The following is a 16,112-nucleotide window of genomic DNA, read 5'->3' as shown; positions in this document are numbered from 1 at the left end:
AGGTGCTTGCTGCTACCTGCCGGAGCGGAGAAGGGCGACGGTGCGATGACCTAGGGGAGGACGATGTCGATGTCGAGCTCGCCTCCATCGTGCAGGGGCACCGACGGCAGCGGCATCCGCCGAGGAGGAAGCAACCACCCGTCGCCGGATCGGCTCTGCTCCGGTCAACGCCTTGTCGTCATAGTCCTCGGAGGTGTGGGACGAGGAGGAAGATGCTGCGCAATGGAGAGAGATGAGGAAAAAAGAAAATAGGGGAGGATGGAGGATGAAGATGATTCTGACAGGTAGGCCCCATGTATAGATGGAGAAAACGATGAAAAATGTGATGGTGATGGCGTGGTTATAATTCTATAAAATTCTAGCGGCATGGCTACGAATAGACGAATTGTAATGGTATTTTCTAACGAGGCAAATTTGCAATGGCATAGATCCAATTAACCCAAAAATATAAGGTTTGATTTTATCTATAAAATTCGCCGGTCGAGACAAAAATATATTTTAATGTCCGACGAATTTTATAGATTTTAATGAAGATGAAAAGAAGCCGTGATAGACTGACTGGACAAGCAAATAAAGGGATGGGTGGTGACCAGTGTGACTTTTAAAAATTATAAAAATAAAAAACCCGATGCTGATAAGGTTTGTTTTTAAAATATAAGACAACGATATGTCTATTTAATATTTTTTTTAAAAAAAAATATGTGTAAAAATAGATAATTTTATATAAGTGCCGTCCACCTAGCTAGTTTACTCTACGTGAATGGTACGTGGTCTCTGTGGAAGATACTTGCATCGATATGCTCGATCCTATTCTTTTTCTTCATTATATACTTGGAAGATGCACACTGTATATACATACCCACAAGTACGGCCCTCTTAATGCACGCAAAGCTTAAAGTTATTACGTATATTTGGTGATAAATCAATGAGCTTCCAATATCCATGTGTACGTAACTACAAACACGTGAATTTAGCCCGTGGTGGTCACGACTCCTCCGTCGAACATCTCTACAATAATAAAATAATAGTTTTTACCTCCATGTTTGTTTCGATAATAAAATAATTATTTTATGAATATATAGTAATGTTGAATAAGATTAAATAACCCATAAATGCAAATTTTATCATACGCAAGGTACTAAAATTAGTGGACACCAGTGAAGTGGACTACTTCATCCCTGGCAATCACGCGAAAGCGAGGCATAAACAGCCTTACCTCAACAGCTAAACTGAATGAAAATCGGGAAGTAGGGGTATAAGTGGTTAACACGTGAACCCATTATAAATCAACATAAGTAAAATTATAGCATATTTTAATTTACAAATGGATTTATGGGTTAGCCACTTGCTCCCTTATCACGAAGTCTCCCCATCCAATTTCTTCATGCACATGATACTAGTGTCTTCGTTACAACTAGCATGGTGGCCCACATAGATTGCGCGGCTAGTATCGTTATATCTTTTTAAATAATAGCATATATATTTTTATACTTTGTTATTAAAATATATTAAAATGATAACATAATTTTTAATTTTGTACTGACTTGACCAAACTGATGTGTAATATTCATATTGTATTTTGTATACGTGATATTTATTAATTATTTAAAATTCTAACTTTAGTTAATTCTAAATTCTATTCCTATATAGACTATAAACTTATCTTCTAATATTTCTTATATTTTCCGAAGTCATGTTATTTACAAATTTATTTCAATATGGACTCTAAACCCTTCTTTCCATATTCCTTATTTTAATATCTCGAATTTCAGTTACTTCTAAATTGTGTTTCTATATAAACTCTACTCTCCTTTTTTAATATTTCTTATTTTTAATTCCTAATTTCTCTTATTTATAAATTGTATTTTTATTATATGGACTCTAAACTCATCTTTCGATATTTCTTTCTTTTTAATTTTGAATTTCAGTTATTTCCGAATTGTATTTATATATGGACTTTAGACTCTTTTTCTAATATTTTTTATTTTTAAATTTCGAATTTTAGTTTTTTCTAAGTTGTATTTCTATATGGATTCTAAATTCTACTTTTAATTTTTCTTATTTTTTAATTCCGAATTTCAATTATATGTAAATTTTATATGTATTTCTATATGTACTCTAAACTTAACTTTCAATATTCCTTATCTTTAATTTCGAATTTCCATTATTTCTAAATTGTATTCGTATATGGACTATGTTTTCTTTTTTTATTCCAAATTTTAGTTAGCTTTAAATTGTATTCCTATATAGACTCTAGTCTCCTCTTCCAATATTCCTTATTTTCTAATTCCGATTTCGAATTTCCATTATTTCTAAATTGTATTCATGTATAGACTATGTTTTCCTTTTTTTATTCTGAATTTTAATTAGCTTTATATTGTATTCCTATATGGCCTCAGTCTCTTTTTTAATATTTCTTATTTTCTAATTCCGAATTTAAACTATTTTTAAATTGTATTTCTATATGGACTCTATTTTTTCTTTTTCTCCGATTAATGTGAGAATTTCTAGGCTATGAGAGCGAACGTGGAGGGTTCTTTTTCTATTCCTTTGATAAGTTAATAGATAGATTAACTTCATTTCTGATTATGAAACTAAACAAACTTTTGTCCATCCTAAAATGTACTAGCAACATAGTATTTAATTAGATATCACCTAGTGCTATAAATCTCAACTAACGAAATAAGTATTAACATCAAGCTAAGTACCAGTGACTTTATATTTTAGGAGAAAGCTGTTGTATTTCTCCCAGTGAGTTGCAAGCATGGCGCGGTTGGAAGATATGGTGGAGGCAAGGTTGAGTGTTCTAAGAGGAGTCCAATCGAGAACGAATCAGACGTTCACCATCTTCCGCGTCCCCGCCTTTCTTCGCGAGAGCAGCCGGACCTCCTACGAGCCGCGCTTGGTGTCCATCGGCCCCTACTACCACGGCGCCGCCGCGCTCCGCGCCATGGAGGACCACAAGTGGCGCTACCTCCACGACCTGCTGTCTCCGCAAGGACCGCCGGAACCCAACCATCGCGTTCCACTTCCACCCCTTGTCTCCGGACTCTCCGCATCCGCCTTGGTTGAGAAGATGCGGTCTCTCGAGGCCGAGGCGCGCGCCTGCTACAGCGAGCAACCCGTCGACCTCAGCTCCGACGACTTCGTCCAGATGCTCCTCCTGGACGGATGCTTCATCCTCGAGTTCTTCCGTAAGTGGCGCAGAAATCAGCCCGATGTGCTATGCGACGTTGGTTGGGGCCTCACGTTCGTCATCTCCGATTTGCTCCTTATGGAGAATCAGCTCCCGTTCTTCGTCCTCAAGAAGTTATATGTTACCGCCTTTGGCGAACAGGATGGCCAGGCCGGAAATAACCTCCTCCAGCTTCTCCTTCAGTACATCGCCGGCCGTCAAGTTCCAATCAGATGGCCGAACGGGCAGGTCAATCACATCCTACACCTGTACTACGAGAGCTTCGTGCCCCAGAGCCAGCGGACGCCGCAGCAAGAACAGAGTACCACGGCGCCGCGAGTGCTACCGTGCGCCGTCGAGATGAGCGAAGCCGGGGTGACTTTCGCCGTGCGGCGGAACTCAGACAACGGCTACGACGTGGTGTTCGACTCCCTTAGGGGCGTCATGGAGATACCCACCATATTGATCGACGACGCGAAGACGCCGCTGCTCGCGAACCTGATCGCGTTCGAGCAGAGCCTGGGCAACGACGAGGCCATCCTCCTCAGCAGCTACGTGGCGCTGATGGGCCAGCTCATCGTCACGGCGCGCGACGTCGCGCTGCTCCGCCGGCGCGGCGTGCTGGAGAACATGCTGGCCAACGACGACGATGCCGCCCGGTTCTTCAACCACCTCGGCGACTGTGGCGCCGTCAACCACGACAGCCACGCCTTCGTCGGGCTCTACAAGGACGTGGACCGCTACTGCGGGACATGGTGGCGGAGGAAGACGGCGGCGCTCCGGCGCGACTACTTCGCCAGCCCGTGGTCGGCCATCTCCTTCGTCGCCGCCGCAGTCGCCGTCGTGCTCGCAGTTATGCAGACCTACTTCACCATGTTTCCATTGAAAAAAGGGTGAATTTGGTAATTAAGCACAATCACACAGTTGAGAGTTGTAAAATCTCTACTCCCATTGTTTCAGGGTATAAGACATTTTGACTATGGTTAAAGTCAAACTGCTTTAATTTTGATTAAGTTCGTAGAGAAAAGTATTACTACATCCGTCCTCTAATATAAGATATTTTGATATTTTGCTTGCATTATTTGACCACTCATCTTATTTAAAAAATTTGTGCAAATATAAAAAATAAAAAGTTGTGCTTAAATTACTTTGATAATAAAGTAAGTCACAAATAAAATAAATAATAATTCCAAAATTTTTTTAATAAAATAAATGGTCAAAAAGTGCAAGCAAAATAAAAAAATCCCTTATATTAGGGGACGGAGGGAGTAAATTTATTATGAAAATATATTCAATTATTGATTCGATGAAACTAATATACTATTATAAATATTAGTATATTTATCTATAAACTTAGTCAAACATGAAATAATTTGACTTTGACCAAAATCAAAACGTCTTATAAGCTAAAACAGAGGGAGTACTACTTAAAAAGTCCATAGTGGTGGCAGTGACTCACCCTGACATACACACGTAATACTAAGCGTAGGATCGTGAGATCCAACGCTTCCGATATCCCACGCGCTCCCCTCCTATGCGTCTGCCCCCATCACTCCATCGCTCCTCCTACCTCGCCCCCATCACCAACCACCGACGCGCTCGTCTCCGCCGCACCCCCTACACCACAAATGTTGACACCGCTCGTCTCCGCCGCTCCCTGCCCCATTCCCCCACGTCGTCCAGTCCCCCGCCGCTGGCGCAAGGACTCTGCGTGGCGCACTCCGGCTTCCGATCCAACCGACGACGTTGCTAATCTCCTCTGCTGGCGCGGGGAGGGCATCCGCAGTCGCTGTCGTCGTCGCCAGCGCTGGGAGGTGCCCGCTTCGTCGCCCGTTCCCTCCACCCCATTCCCCCACTCCATCCAGTCCCCACTGCCACCGCCTCCGTCAAACCACCGCTGGCGCAGGGAGGACTCCTCGCGGCGGACTCCAAAACCCTAGACACTGTCCCCAACACCGGTCGCGCCGTTCTGTCCACCGCCGCCGTGTCCTCCTCCTCCCCATCACCCACCACCAACGCCTACTCCTCCGCCCACCCACCACCGACGCTGAATCCTCCACCCACCCGCAACCAACGCCGAATCCCCTCCCGTCGAGCCCACTCCAGATCCCCCTGCCAGGCCGACTCCTACTCCTCCTCCTCCCCGCCGCCGACGCCTACTCCTCCTCCTCCCTGGCTGCCCCCGTCGCCGACGCCTACTCCACGTCGCCGTCGGCTCTAGGTCGTCGTCATTGGGTGGCTCCTCCCACGGTGCCCCCACCACCTGCTCCCGCATCCCTCTTCTCCCTACCAACGGCTGTTCCACCGCGCTAGCAACAGATCGCGCGGGACGGGTTATCGCCGGACGCTGCAGGATCGTGCTCCTCCTCCGCGCCACCATCGCACGACTCCTCCGGATCGCGATCCGCAATTAGTGAAAAAATATCGGTGCCCCCCACCCACGCCGCGCTCGCGCCGCCCCACAACGTCGCGCCCCATCCTCCTCGCTAGTTACATAAAAGATTTGTAACTTGTGAGTACTCTTTGGGTGTGTTTGGATAATGGGAAATGAGGAGTGGGATTGAGATTGGGAAATGAATGAAGGGTTAGAATTAAATGGAAAAGGGAGAATGAATGGTTAGGATTTAAATATGTCTTTTGGTGGGTGGGAAATCATTTCCCTATCCCTTTAACCAAACACTGCCTCTGGATTTTGGATAAACCTTTTAAATCTTTGGCTATCAGTTAAACACTTGAGAACATAGAAATAGTACTTCCTCCGTACCTAGAAGAATGTTGTTTTAGTTAGGAAAATCAAAACAAATCAAGCGAGAGACTAAAAGAGTAAAAGACTGGCCAGGACCAGGTACTAGCACAAACTGAGAGCAGGCACAAAAACACTAGGAAACATTCTCAAAAATTCCAGGCACAAAGGCACGACCGAGAATTGACGGAAGCGTTAAAAATGCATGGGAACAGGGTGAACTTTAGGTGTTATTAAAGTGAACCGGTATCTTTCGGTGCTATAAACTTAAGGCCTCCTTTGAATCAAAGGATTTATGTAGGAATTTCATAGGATTCAAATCATATAGGAAAATTTTCTATTTGGCCCTTTGATTCAAAGGATTGAAGCTTTCCAAATCCTATGAAATTCCTATGGAATGGCACATTGCATGTAGATTTTGGAGGAAATTTAGCAAGAGCTCCAACCTCTTGGAAAATTTCCTTTGAGTCTATCTCTCTCATCCGATTCCTGTGTTTTTCCTGCGCTCCAATCAAACGACAATTCCTGTATTTTTCCTGTGTTTTGCAATCCTCTGTTTTACACTTCAATTCCTGTCAGAATCATGTGTTTTTCCTATTCCTCCGTTTTTTCTACCCTGCGATTCAAAGGGGGCCTAAAAGCGTGAACTTTCAATGCTATATAACCAATTTTGCCTAATTTCTACCTCTTCCTCTACTTAGCATCTCTTTCAACCGGGTTTGCTGAACATCTCTCCAACCCAAAACAACGTTTTCTTATGTTCTTGACGCAACTAGACGCCTACTAGTATTTTGCACTGAATTTCCTTACTGATTTTACATCAGAAATATTTGTTCCTTATGAACCTAGGGAACATATTCATGTATGAAATTTTGGGTGTTTCGTTCTATTCTTCAGGCCATCTCCACCGTTGGGTTGTGTCCATAGAATCGTCATTAATTTCGACCTAAGTTAAATTATTAGTTCGAAAAAAAATAAACTAGTGTTAGTACAGCCCTGTTGCTGGTCAAGATTTTTTTTCTTTATTGCTTTCAGGGAACATGTCTTCAGTTACAATCTGAAGAGATGCATCTGAAGCAAGAAGCTAGCCCCTTCCTGGCAGCGACTGGAACACGACTGCTTCTGTTTCTTTTCTCATTATTTGGACCTGGAGGTGTAGTAGGGCTGTGTGTGAGCCTGTGGCCTGTAGGAGCAGCTGGAACAGCTTGATTTGCATTGGTCTCTGGTCTTGGGATAGGAGGGACAAAAATATTTATACTTCCATGGTATTTATGCCCTTGCTTCAGTCTCATCTCAGAGAACTCCGGGGTCATGTAGCCGCCGCACACGCGAAACTCTTCTTTCGGCCTAAATGGCTGCACAAGAAAAAAAAATCATCATTTTGGGCTTTTCATTGAATGCTTCTGATGGAATGACTGCCTGATTGAAGTTATAGCATTGCTCGTTTCAGTTCGGCAGTTCCTGTCCTTGGAACATACCTCAATCACATGGTGAGCTACAAGTATTTCAAAGCGTCAAGTTCAGAAAACAAAAAGAACATTTTATTGAGTTGCATGTACGTAGTAGTTCACCTAAAGGAAAAGAAAAATGTGAGCAGTCTGCTTAAACTTCCACACGTCCAAAACAAATATAAGTATTTAAATTGTAGAGTAATCCGAAAAATCCAAAGTGGCGTTGTGTGCGATCATAAATTGGACAACGCCATTGAATAATACATACCGATAGGAAAATGCTATGCATACGATTTTTAATTCCGATTTTTGTACGATCAAACGCAACGGCGCGGACGGCAGGGAAACCTAATGCGAACGCACGGCGCACGCACACACGGTAGTGAGGACTCCGGAGCGCTCATGGGCCCTAAAGCCCAATTAACCTCTTTGCATCTAACTTGAGGATTATATCTATACTTGAGATTATGTTAGCACGATCTATCAGTTAGTATTCAATCTAACTAAATTTACTATCTAATCTGAAGGGAAAAGAAGATATTTTGGACCTTCTATCTCATGATTTTTTCTAACTGATCGAACTAAATTTACTATCTAATCTGAAGAGTGGAATGTTTGAACAAGTTCTGCTTCATCAGCATGTGACATCAATTAATGTGCTAAGCAGTACTATACTTTGGCTTTAAGTTTGTCTCTAGAAATTCTATGTATCTAAACATATGCAAACCCTGTTTGACATTGGTTCATATATGAACTTTGTCTGCATCCAATTCTGATTGTGGCCATTAGAATCTACTTCCAACTAGGGTTGATGCTATCCCTGTCCAAGGTGCAAGGAACATATATGTATGAGTAGTTTGCTTAACCTGCCACATGATAAATGAGCGCTAAGTACAATTACTATATAAGATACAATTAGGACTAAAATTGCTTAATATATAATTAGAAAGAAAGTGCTTTGGTTGGCTATGCAAGCGTGCCAACGAGAGAGCAGACCAGCACGTCAGGAGATTGGGCTTTGGATATGGGCTAAATAAGGGAGGGAACCGTTTCATCGCTAAAAAACGTTAGGAGTCAGGAGAGAAACGTTTCATCGTACAAACCTACTAGACATGCCACGAAACATGGGAGAAAGAGCATGGTCTTCTTTCGGTCAAAACGGCTACGATAGGTGATAAGTAGATGTAAGCATATATGGATACCATCCTCTCAAGTGTTTTGCTGACAGCAAATTTCTGTTTTTTAAAACCGTTCGAACAACTAGCTCAACCTAGGAGCCCAACCCTGTGGTGTGGCCTGTTTCTGCCCTGAAGGGCCAAACCCAATCTAAGCATAACAGTGCGTTTTGAGGGCTATATTTTCAATTGATCAACAAATTGGTGTAAAATTTGTGTTGTTGAGCTCTAGCATGTCGCCCGAGGGTCGACGTTTGTACCCAGGCCAACACCCTATTGCCCCCCCCTTCTCTCTCTCTCTCTTAAGAGCAGGTACAAGCCAGCTATAAACACATATCTAAACACATACCGAGGAGATAAAAGAGGAGAGGAGAGCAGTGGGCTATAGATCTGTAGCCAGCTACAGCACGGATTCCAAGACACAATGTATATATGATAGGCAGGACCATATATTAATAGTGTAACATGTTTATAGATAACTATTGTATGGATTGGCTATTAAATCGACTATAGATGATTTGGAGCTAATAGTTGGCTATACTATTAAACTTACTCTAATAAGATTTCGACTGGCGTCTTTGCTGGCCCGGCGAAAAGTATGTTTTGAGGATAACATTATTAACCGAAAGGTTATTATTTCAGAAATGCTAAACAACAGGATCCCGTCGGGACGGGACAGGATCCCCTTTCGTCCACCGTGTCATCCACCCTGCAGCACGAGATGAAGGGATTGGATTGGAGAGAGAATGGCGGCGCCGTCATATCCCTCGCGTCCTCCCACCTCACCGATCTCCGCCACGCAGGCGGCGCGTCGCCAACGCCGCTGCCCCGACGCATCCGCCGCAGCTCCGCCTCGGGTGCTCTCGCCGCCGCGCGCAGCGCGTTGTCGCCATGGCCGGATCCAGCAAGGTTGCCATCCTCCTTCCTGCTTAAACCAACAATGCAAGCAAGCGATGCCGTCCTGGAAGCAGCGTCGGAAATCAGGCTCCTTGGACACAGCGACAACTGTGAAGCCGTCAACGACGTGCTTGTACGAGCGAACTAGCCGCGGCTTGCCGCCGGCGGTGGTGTTGCCAGGGAGGAAGGGCATGTACTAGCTCCGCTGCGCGCCGTCGTCGTCCATGCCAGCGGTGGCGGCGTCCGGCCACAGCCTCAGGAGGACGATGTACTCCTTGTACTCCAAGGGATCCTTCCTCCTGCTACTGGGGTGCCGATGCATTGCTGGTGGTGGAGCACCGCGGGGAGGGGGGAGGAATGGGCATGCGGTGCAGTGGAGACGACGAGGATCATCTGATACCTCGCAAGTATCACCTGATATGTGGTAGAATCGCATGATACCTTATAAGTATCACCCTATACCGGTTAGGTATTAGGACCTGATACCTCGCAAGTCACCTTCTACGTGGTAAGAATCGCATGATACCTGATAGGTATCATCTGATACCTCGCAAGTTTCACCTAATACCTGGTAGAATCACATGATATCTGATAAGTATCACCCGATACCGGTTAGGTATCAGGACCTGATATCTCACAGGTATCACCTTCTACGTGGTAAGAATCGCATGATACCTAATAAGTATCATCTGATACCTCACAAGTATCACCTAACACGTGGTAGAATCGCATGATACCAGTTAGGTATCAGGATCTGATACCTAACCGGTATCATCCCGTTTATGAACGGGATTCCGGTATATAGCAGTCCTCTATTATTTAGCGGTTTGTATAAAAGATATACAACAACAATAAAAAAAAGTACCTGATCCAAGCCCCTATGCATTGCGGCAGTGTCTATTCCAAGAGATGCTTCAGGGAATGCCCGCCCTGTCATTTCCCGTGCTTTCACATTTCCAGGGTCATACTCCAATATCTGTTTTGATTGTAAAAAATAAGCTCATAGGTGTGTACAGGAGGCTAGCGTATGATTAACAGTGGCAAAAAGCGCCCAATGAATGCCAATTGGACCATGTAACATTTGGGAAAGGAATATTCTCTTGTTAATAGAAGCACCTCACGATAGCGGTGGTATGCTTGTTCATAGCGTTGAAGCTGATTCGCGCACTCAGCAGCTTTGAAGGTAAGGGAAATCAACATTTGTTTAATTTCTTCATCTGTTTCTCCTCGTCCAAAGCGCAGGAGTATGATCTGCCTGGCCTTCAAACAAAATAAACAGATTTTCAGATTCAGTCTGAACATTTGTGGCATGCATATAATATGTTTGTCACTTGGGAGAAAAAATGCTACATATTTTTCCGGGAAAAACACTAATGCCTCTTTTTTTGCATCTTTAAATTATTTACTACCTTGTAATATCTCCTGTAAGCTCTCAAAAATTTGCTTGAGCTGAACAGTTTGTCTCCCTCCTTTTCCTTTTCAGCTGCAGCTTCGATGGTCTCTGCTTGACTCATGAGCCGGGGAGGCTTGTCCTAAATTTAATTCAGATCCAATATGTCATGTAGAGTTTCCAAAAGATTGGTTCTATATTTTCAAATCATGGAAACTAACTCAAGCTGCATACACGCATTAACAATATAGAATTTTTCACATCATGGCAACTAAGTCAAGTGATATACGCACATTTACAACTGAGACAAGCTCGATTTCGTAGGTCACGGAAGAGCCAACAGGGACAACCAAAAGTTGATCCTGCACACGATGGGGGGGAATGGTGAACAAGGAGACCTCTCCCTCCCGCATTGTAAGAACAGCTTCCTCTAGGCCTTCGCTAACCTGCTCTGCATTTCAAAAGTAATAGCTGACACTTATCAGAAACAAGCAAGTTTTAGTTAGTCGAGTTGTAGAAATTCAACCTTCGTCAACCATGAACTTGAACGGCTCATCTCCTTCGTGGCCCCTCTGATCAAATACAGCCCCATCTTGCAGTTTACCAATCAGTCGAACTGCCATTGCAAACGAACATTAGGAATATTGATATGCAAGCAAGAGGTAATGAGCTATATGCCTACATATGTTCTTCAGAATTTCAGATTAGGAGCTAACTTGAAGGTACCTCCGACCACTGCTTCATTCTCTGTCTGCTGTCCTTCCAAATTTCCTCTACAAAGGGTTTTCTTGAGGATTGTCCCATTCTCTCCAATGTGCCTCACTGTTTTCCATGACATCAATTGAAGGTACACATAGAGAGTTGCATCAGGTGGCACACCGGCTTCATCCCCTATGGATGGTCTACCCCGTTCACCAAAACCATCTAGGGATCAAGAGAAAGAGAGCACCAACGAATACATATTAACTACAAGATTAATTGATGAGTGTATTCTTCAAAAAATGACACATGGAAAGACACGCTTGTAAATATTCCTAATGCATGCATGCACGCAAAGAAAGGAAGATTTGAGATGATGATTGTTGACTATTTAGTTGCCACTATCTGCTTTGACTATTGAATTTATTACAAGATATAAGTTGCATGAGAAGACACAAATTGTTAATTTTACTCAACTACTAGAAGGTTACATACAAGGAGGGGAGCTTACATTCAGGTTTAACAATGAGAACAGCTTCCTCTCCTTCTGTCATAGTCTCCACAGCACGTGCAAATGCAGGACAAAAGAAGCCTGGATTTTACAATTCTATTAGACTGACATAGTAAAATAATACTTCTATAGTTAAGTGTATTCAATCATGGTAAAGGAAAAATATTCTTACCTTCCGCAAGGTTGAACTCAATACCTTCAGACATGGACACTGACATCCCATCCTCCAGGCAAGCATTGTAGTTCACTACAAAAGGAAAAGGAAAATGTAAAAGTATTAGCTCAATGAACTCACAGCACGGGCACTGTTGCAGTATCGAAGAAATAATGGAAAAATATTGGCACAATTAATTTCTCAAATTCAAAACTAAAGAAAACAGAGAGATTAAGGGAGTAACTAATGTAGTATTGCATACCAAGTGCTTCATCCAAATCACAAGGCTTATCGCTCCCCAGTCCACGCTTGATGATCTTTTTCAGTATGCCTTCATCATCGAGGATGTCAGTTATGGTGACAAGAGAGATGAGCTCAATATCAAACCGCAGTGCTTCATTGGGGGCAATATTCCCTGGGATATCAACTGGACACCGAGACTTGGTGCCTGCTAATTCTGGAGGGATGGTGAACACAGCTTTCTCCCCTGCTTGCATTGAGCTAACAGCCATACTGAAGCCTCGCATCACATTCTCTATAAGCAGCATTTAGTTTTATTTCATTGGAGTGTGGCTCGTTTTTGAGAAAAGTATGGTTACAGTAGTACAAACACCCAAGGAGCCAGATTTTTTTGAAAAACAAAGACACATGAAAGATGAGCCATGTAATCTAGTTATCTACTGCATTCTACTAGAATCTTTTATGGCTTGAAACAAAAATGTCAGACACCAAATAATTAACAGTCACTTTTGCTTTAAAAGATTCAGTCCTTAACAAGAGTCTTGACACAAATCCCGCTGTTTGATCATATAGGTCCGTGGAGAAGTTTATACAACACAGAAATCAACAAATCCATATAAAGAAAACAATTAATATATGACTAGATGATCAGATTAAGATCAATAAAACTACATACATGACAGTTTCATGATGGATTAAAAAAGAGTAAATTTCAAGTAACCCTAGGTATTATGGTCATAAAGTTTTCAAAACCACACTATTCATTATTTTAACTTTCATCTACCACACTTTTGAGTTCTACAATCACATCCCAAATTTATGAATTCTTTATCTATAATATAATACATATTACGTTGATATAAGTAAAGCTTTTATAAAATTTGATATAGGAATATGTCAAATTGGTTAACAGTGTGGTTTTATGAAACTTTAGAACCATAATACAAGTTATGTGCCAAATGCCAAAATCCTTGTGGTTTTGTGCAACTTGGACCACAATAGGTGGAGTTCTATGAAATTTACTCATTAAAAAATGATAAATAAGTTCGGTGAAGCAATTTAAATATTTATCACAAACTAAAAGGAAAAAAATAAATTATACTTGGCCCATGTGCTAAACATGCATTTTCCATAATAGTTTCTGGGAGTAACTGTTTGAGTAAATTACACAAAATCAATGGTTTTGTGGCGACGGATGTAGAAAACCCTAAGATTCCTGGTTAGTGGCATACTGGTGTTTAATCATAAGTTTTGTGATCACAACTCACAAGGTTTCACAGCCATTACAATATCTAAGAAGATTAAGAATACCATAGGTTGGTTAAATAGAAAGTACCATGAACATTACATAGTTTTGAATCCGTTGGTTCTGATCGAGTGGTGTGTGTGTGTGTTATGGATTTATTAACCCGGCAATTACTAAAAGGTAAATTCAGGGTGTACAGTTATACCTTGTCCTAATATAAAAGTCAGAGGCACACCATCTTCTCTGGTGGATGCAAACCAAGTGCCATCAAGTCTTTTTCCTGTAAAGTGGACTGAAAGAAGCCAAACATACTGATCATTCATCAAAGGAACAGTACATAGGAAGATCAATAGCATGACTGTGTAATTGAAACTAGAAGAAGAGCTTATATCTTATTAACCATCAATAGAGTTATGTGCAGGGATAACTGCTACAAGCAATACAAGTAACACAGGTGAAATCATCTCCGACTAGCACATTTCCAAAATTTCTATTGTACGACTTGAGAAATGAGAATCGTCATGCAGGATTAGATTGGAATGCTGAAATTCTCCATACTTTATACCGGATTTCAACCATTTCTCAGGAGCCGGTCAGGACGGAGATTATGAGACGCATTGGAGAGATTTCGCAGCAACCGAGAGATGAGGGTTTGACCTTGGAGGCGCGTGTATGCGGCCGGCCGAATCCCACCTCGCCGGCTCGTTCCCCTCCGGGGATTCGACCTCCACGGCAGGACCTACCCCGCCGCCTCCTTCGATTTGGCCTCTGCATTAGTGCATTGCCTCCGCGTCGACTTGACGACTTGGTCCTCGCCGCTGCTGAGCTGCTCCTGCGAGCCGCCTGCCTGGACTTCGGCTGGTGCTGATCGGCGGCGGCGGCGCCGCGGGAGGTAGCAAGGGGCAGAGATTGGCCGTGCCCCCTCCATTCACCGTTAAAATAAATCCAACGGCCTGAATTTTTCTGTCCCCCCCCCCCCCACCTACCCCCTCCTCTCTTTCCTATATCAATACTACTAATATAGCACAGTACAGTTTACTAAAGCTATATTCATGTCACTGCAATTCAAAGCTTAGAAGGATGTAATTTACTTCCTCCGTTTCACAATGTAAATTATTTTAGCATTTCTTACATTTATATTGATATTAATGAATCATTTTAGCATCACTATGAATATGGAAAATGTTAGAATGACTTACACTGTGAAACGGAGGGAGTAGGTGATTTCAAAAGTAAGAATTGTCAAAAAAAAAAAAGAATTGTCATATGAATGAAATCTAGCAAATAATTAATTATAAATAAGGCACTCCCCCGTTTCATATTATAAGTCACATGAACTTTTTTTCTAGTCAAAGTTGAAAAAAATTTACAAAAAATAGCAACATTTTTAACCTAAAATAAACATATTATCAAAATATATTTGAAAGTTAGTTTTAATAAAACTAATTTGGTGTTTTTCTAAGCTTTATCAAATTTTAAGAAGCTTGACTTAAAAAGTCAGAGCATGGAGGGAATAGAAACGATTGAATCTGTAAGGACTGATTTTAAATTTTTTAGCAGTTATTTCAGGTGATTTTTTTTTTTTTGCAAGCGGTTGTAGACCGAGCTATTTTTTTTTTAACTACGCACCTTGTGCCTCGCAGCAGTAGAACCCCTCTGTTTCCAACCAATCAAACCGTTCCCCAGCCGGCTCTTGAACGGTCCACTTCGCAAAGCCAGGAGAAGAGCCACGGCCACCCCCACGCTCGCTCCCAAAATTCTCTAATCGACCGATTTCTCCTCTCCACACGAACAGGTACTCATCAGGCTTACCTAGCTCTGACAACTTCATGCCGAAATCCTTCCTTCTTCTCCGTCGACGGCAAAAGAGGCACCTCGGCATGAAACACCCGACAAGTACGGTAAAAGAAGAAGGGTCTGGCTAGCTATCTCTGGCTCTGTTAATATGCTGGGCAGTTCGCTTCAATGGCAGCCTTCCTTTTGTAGTGACGAGTAGCTAGCTAGGTCGCTGCATAACTGTATAAGCAATAGCGGCATGCAGGATGCGCACGCACGGAACTTGAGAGAGAAAGTTAATTAGAGGCAAGTGGTGATGCTCACCTTAAATGTCAACGAATCAACGCGTTGGTGATCGTGCATTTTCTGCTCGATCGACTAGAAAACGTACGAACAAAAATGTCAACGACGACTTGGATGACCAAATGCGTGCCGTCGCGCTGGGTTTCAGATTTTTCAGTGTTTTCGTATCACCACTATTTCGCTAGATTTGCCAACCCATGGCGGCGGCGGCGTCGTTGGAAGCTTCGGTGGAGGCAACGTTTGTATTACGAACCGATAGAGAGATTCGGATCAGAGGGGTAGGTGAGGAAGAACAGAGGAGGGGTTTGAGAAGAACAGAGGAAGGAACATGAAGAAGAGAGTTGGCAGGAGG

General features: G+C 42.7%; 2 protein-coding genes across 4 annotated transcripts; one reads left to right on the top strand and one right to left on the bottom strand.

Annotated features, from left to right (window-relative positions):
• Positions 1–2,697: 2,697 nt before the first annotated feature.
• Positions 2,698–4,250, top strand: LOC4327921 (UPF0481 protein At3g47200). The gene has a single exon (XM_015776978.3). It carries the CDS (start codon positions 2,765–2,767, stop codon positions 4,070–4,072), a length of 1,308 nt encoding a protein of 435 aa, XP_015632464.1. The 5' UTR covers positions 2,698–2,764; the 3' UTR covers positions 4,073–4,250.
• A 2,523-nt stretch (positions 4,251–6,773) lies between these two features.
• Positions 6,774–15,635, bottom strand: LOC4327920 (70 kDa peptidyl-prolyl isomerase). 3 transcript variants are annotated; one of them, XM_015777524.3, is made up of 12 exons: positions 15,311–15,635; positions 13,887–13,973; positions 12,458–12,730; positions 12,214–12,288; positions 12,042–12,122; positions 11,558–11,755; positions 11,358–11,447; positions 11,125–11,282; positions 10,851–10,973; positions 10,558–10,701; positions 10,307–10,417; positions 6,774–7,273 (listed from the first exon to the last, which is right to left on the bottom strand). In XM_015777524.3, exons 1-12 carry the CDS (start codon positions 15,561–15,563, stop codon positions 6,965–6,967), a joined length of 1,902 nt encoding a protein of 633 aa, XP_015633010.1. In that variant the 5' UTR covers positions 15,564–15,635; the 3' UTR covers positions 6,774–6,964. The 3 variants fall into 3 exon arrangements, with proteins under 3 accessions (XP_015633010.1, XP_015633038.1, XP_066164987.1); XM_015777552.3 differs by lacking the exon at positions 15,311–15,635 and adding an exon at positions 14,339–14,592; XM_066308890.1 differs by lacking the exon at positions 15,311–15,635 and adding an exon at positions 14,339–14,592 and having other exon boundaries at positions 12,458–12,696.
• Between the last annotated feature and the right edge of the window lie 477 nt (positions 15,636–16,112).

This window comes from Oryza sativa, chromosome 1 (assembly GCF_034140825.1).
Source record: "Oryza sativa Japonica Group chromosome 1, ASM3414082v1".
NCBI classification, from domain to species: Eukaryota; Viridiplantae; Streptophyta; class Magnoliopsida; order Poales; family Poaceae; genus Oryza; species Oryza sativa.
The sequence above is the reverse complement of the archived record's forward strand: the minus strand, read 5'-3'. Positions and strand labels throughout refer to the sequence as shown.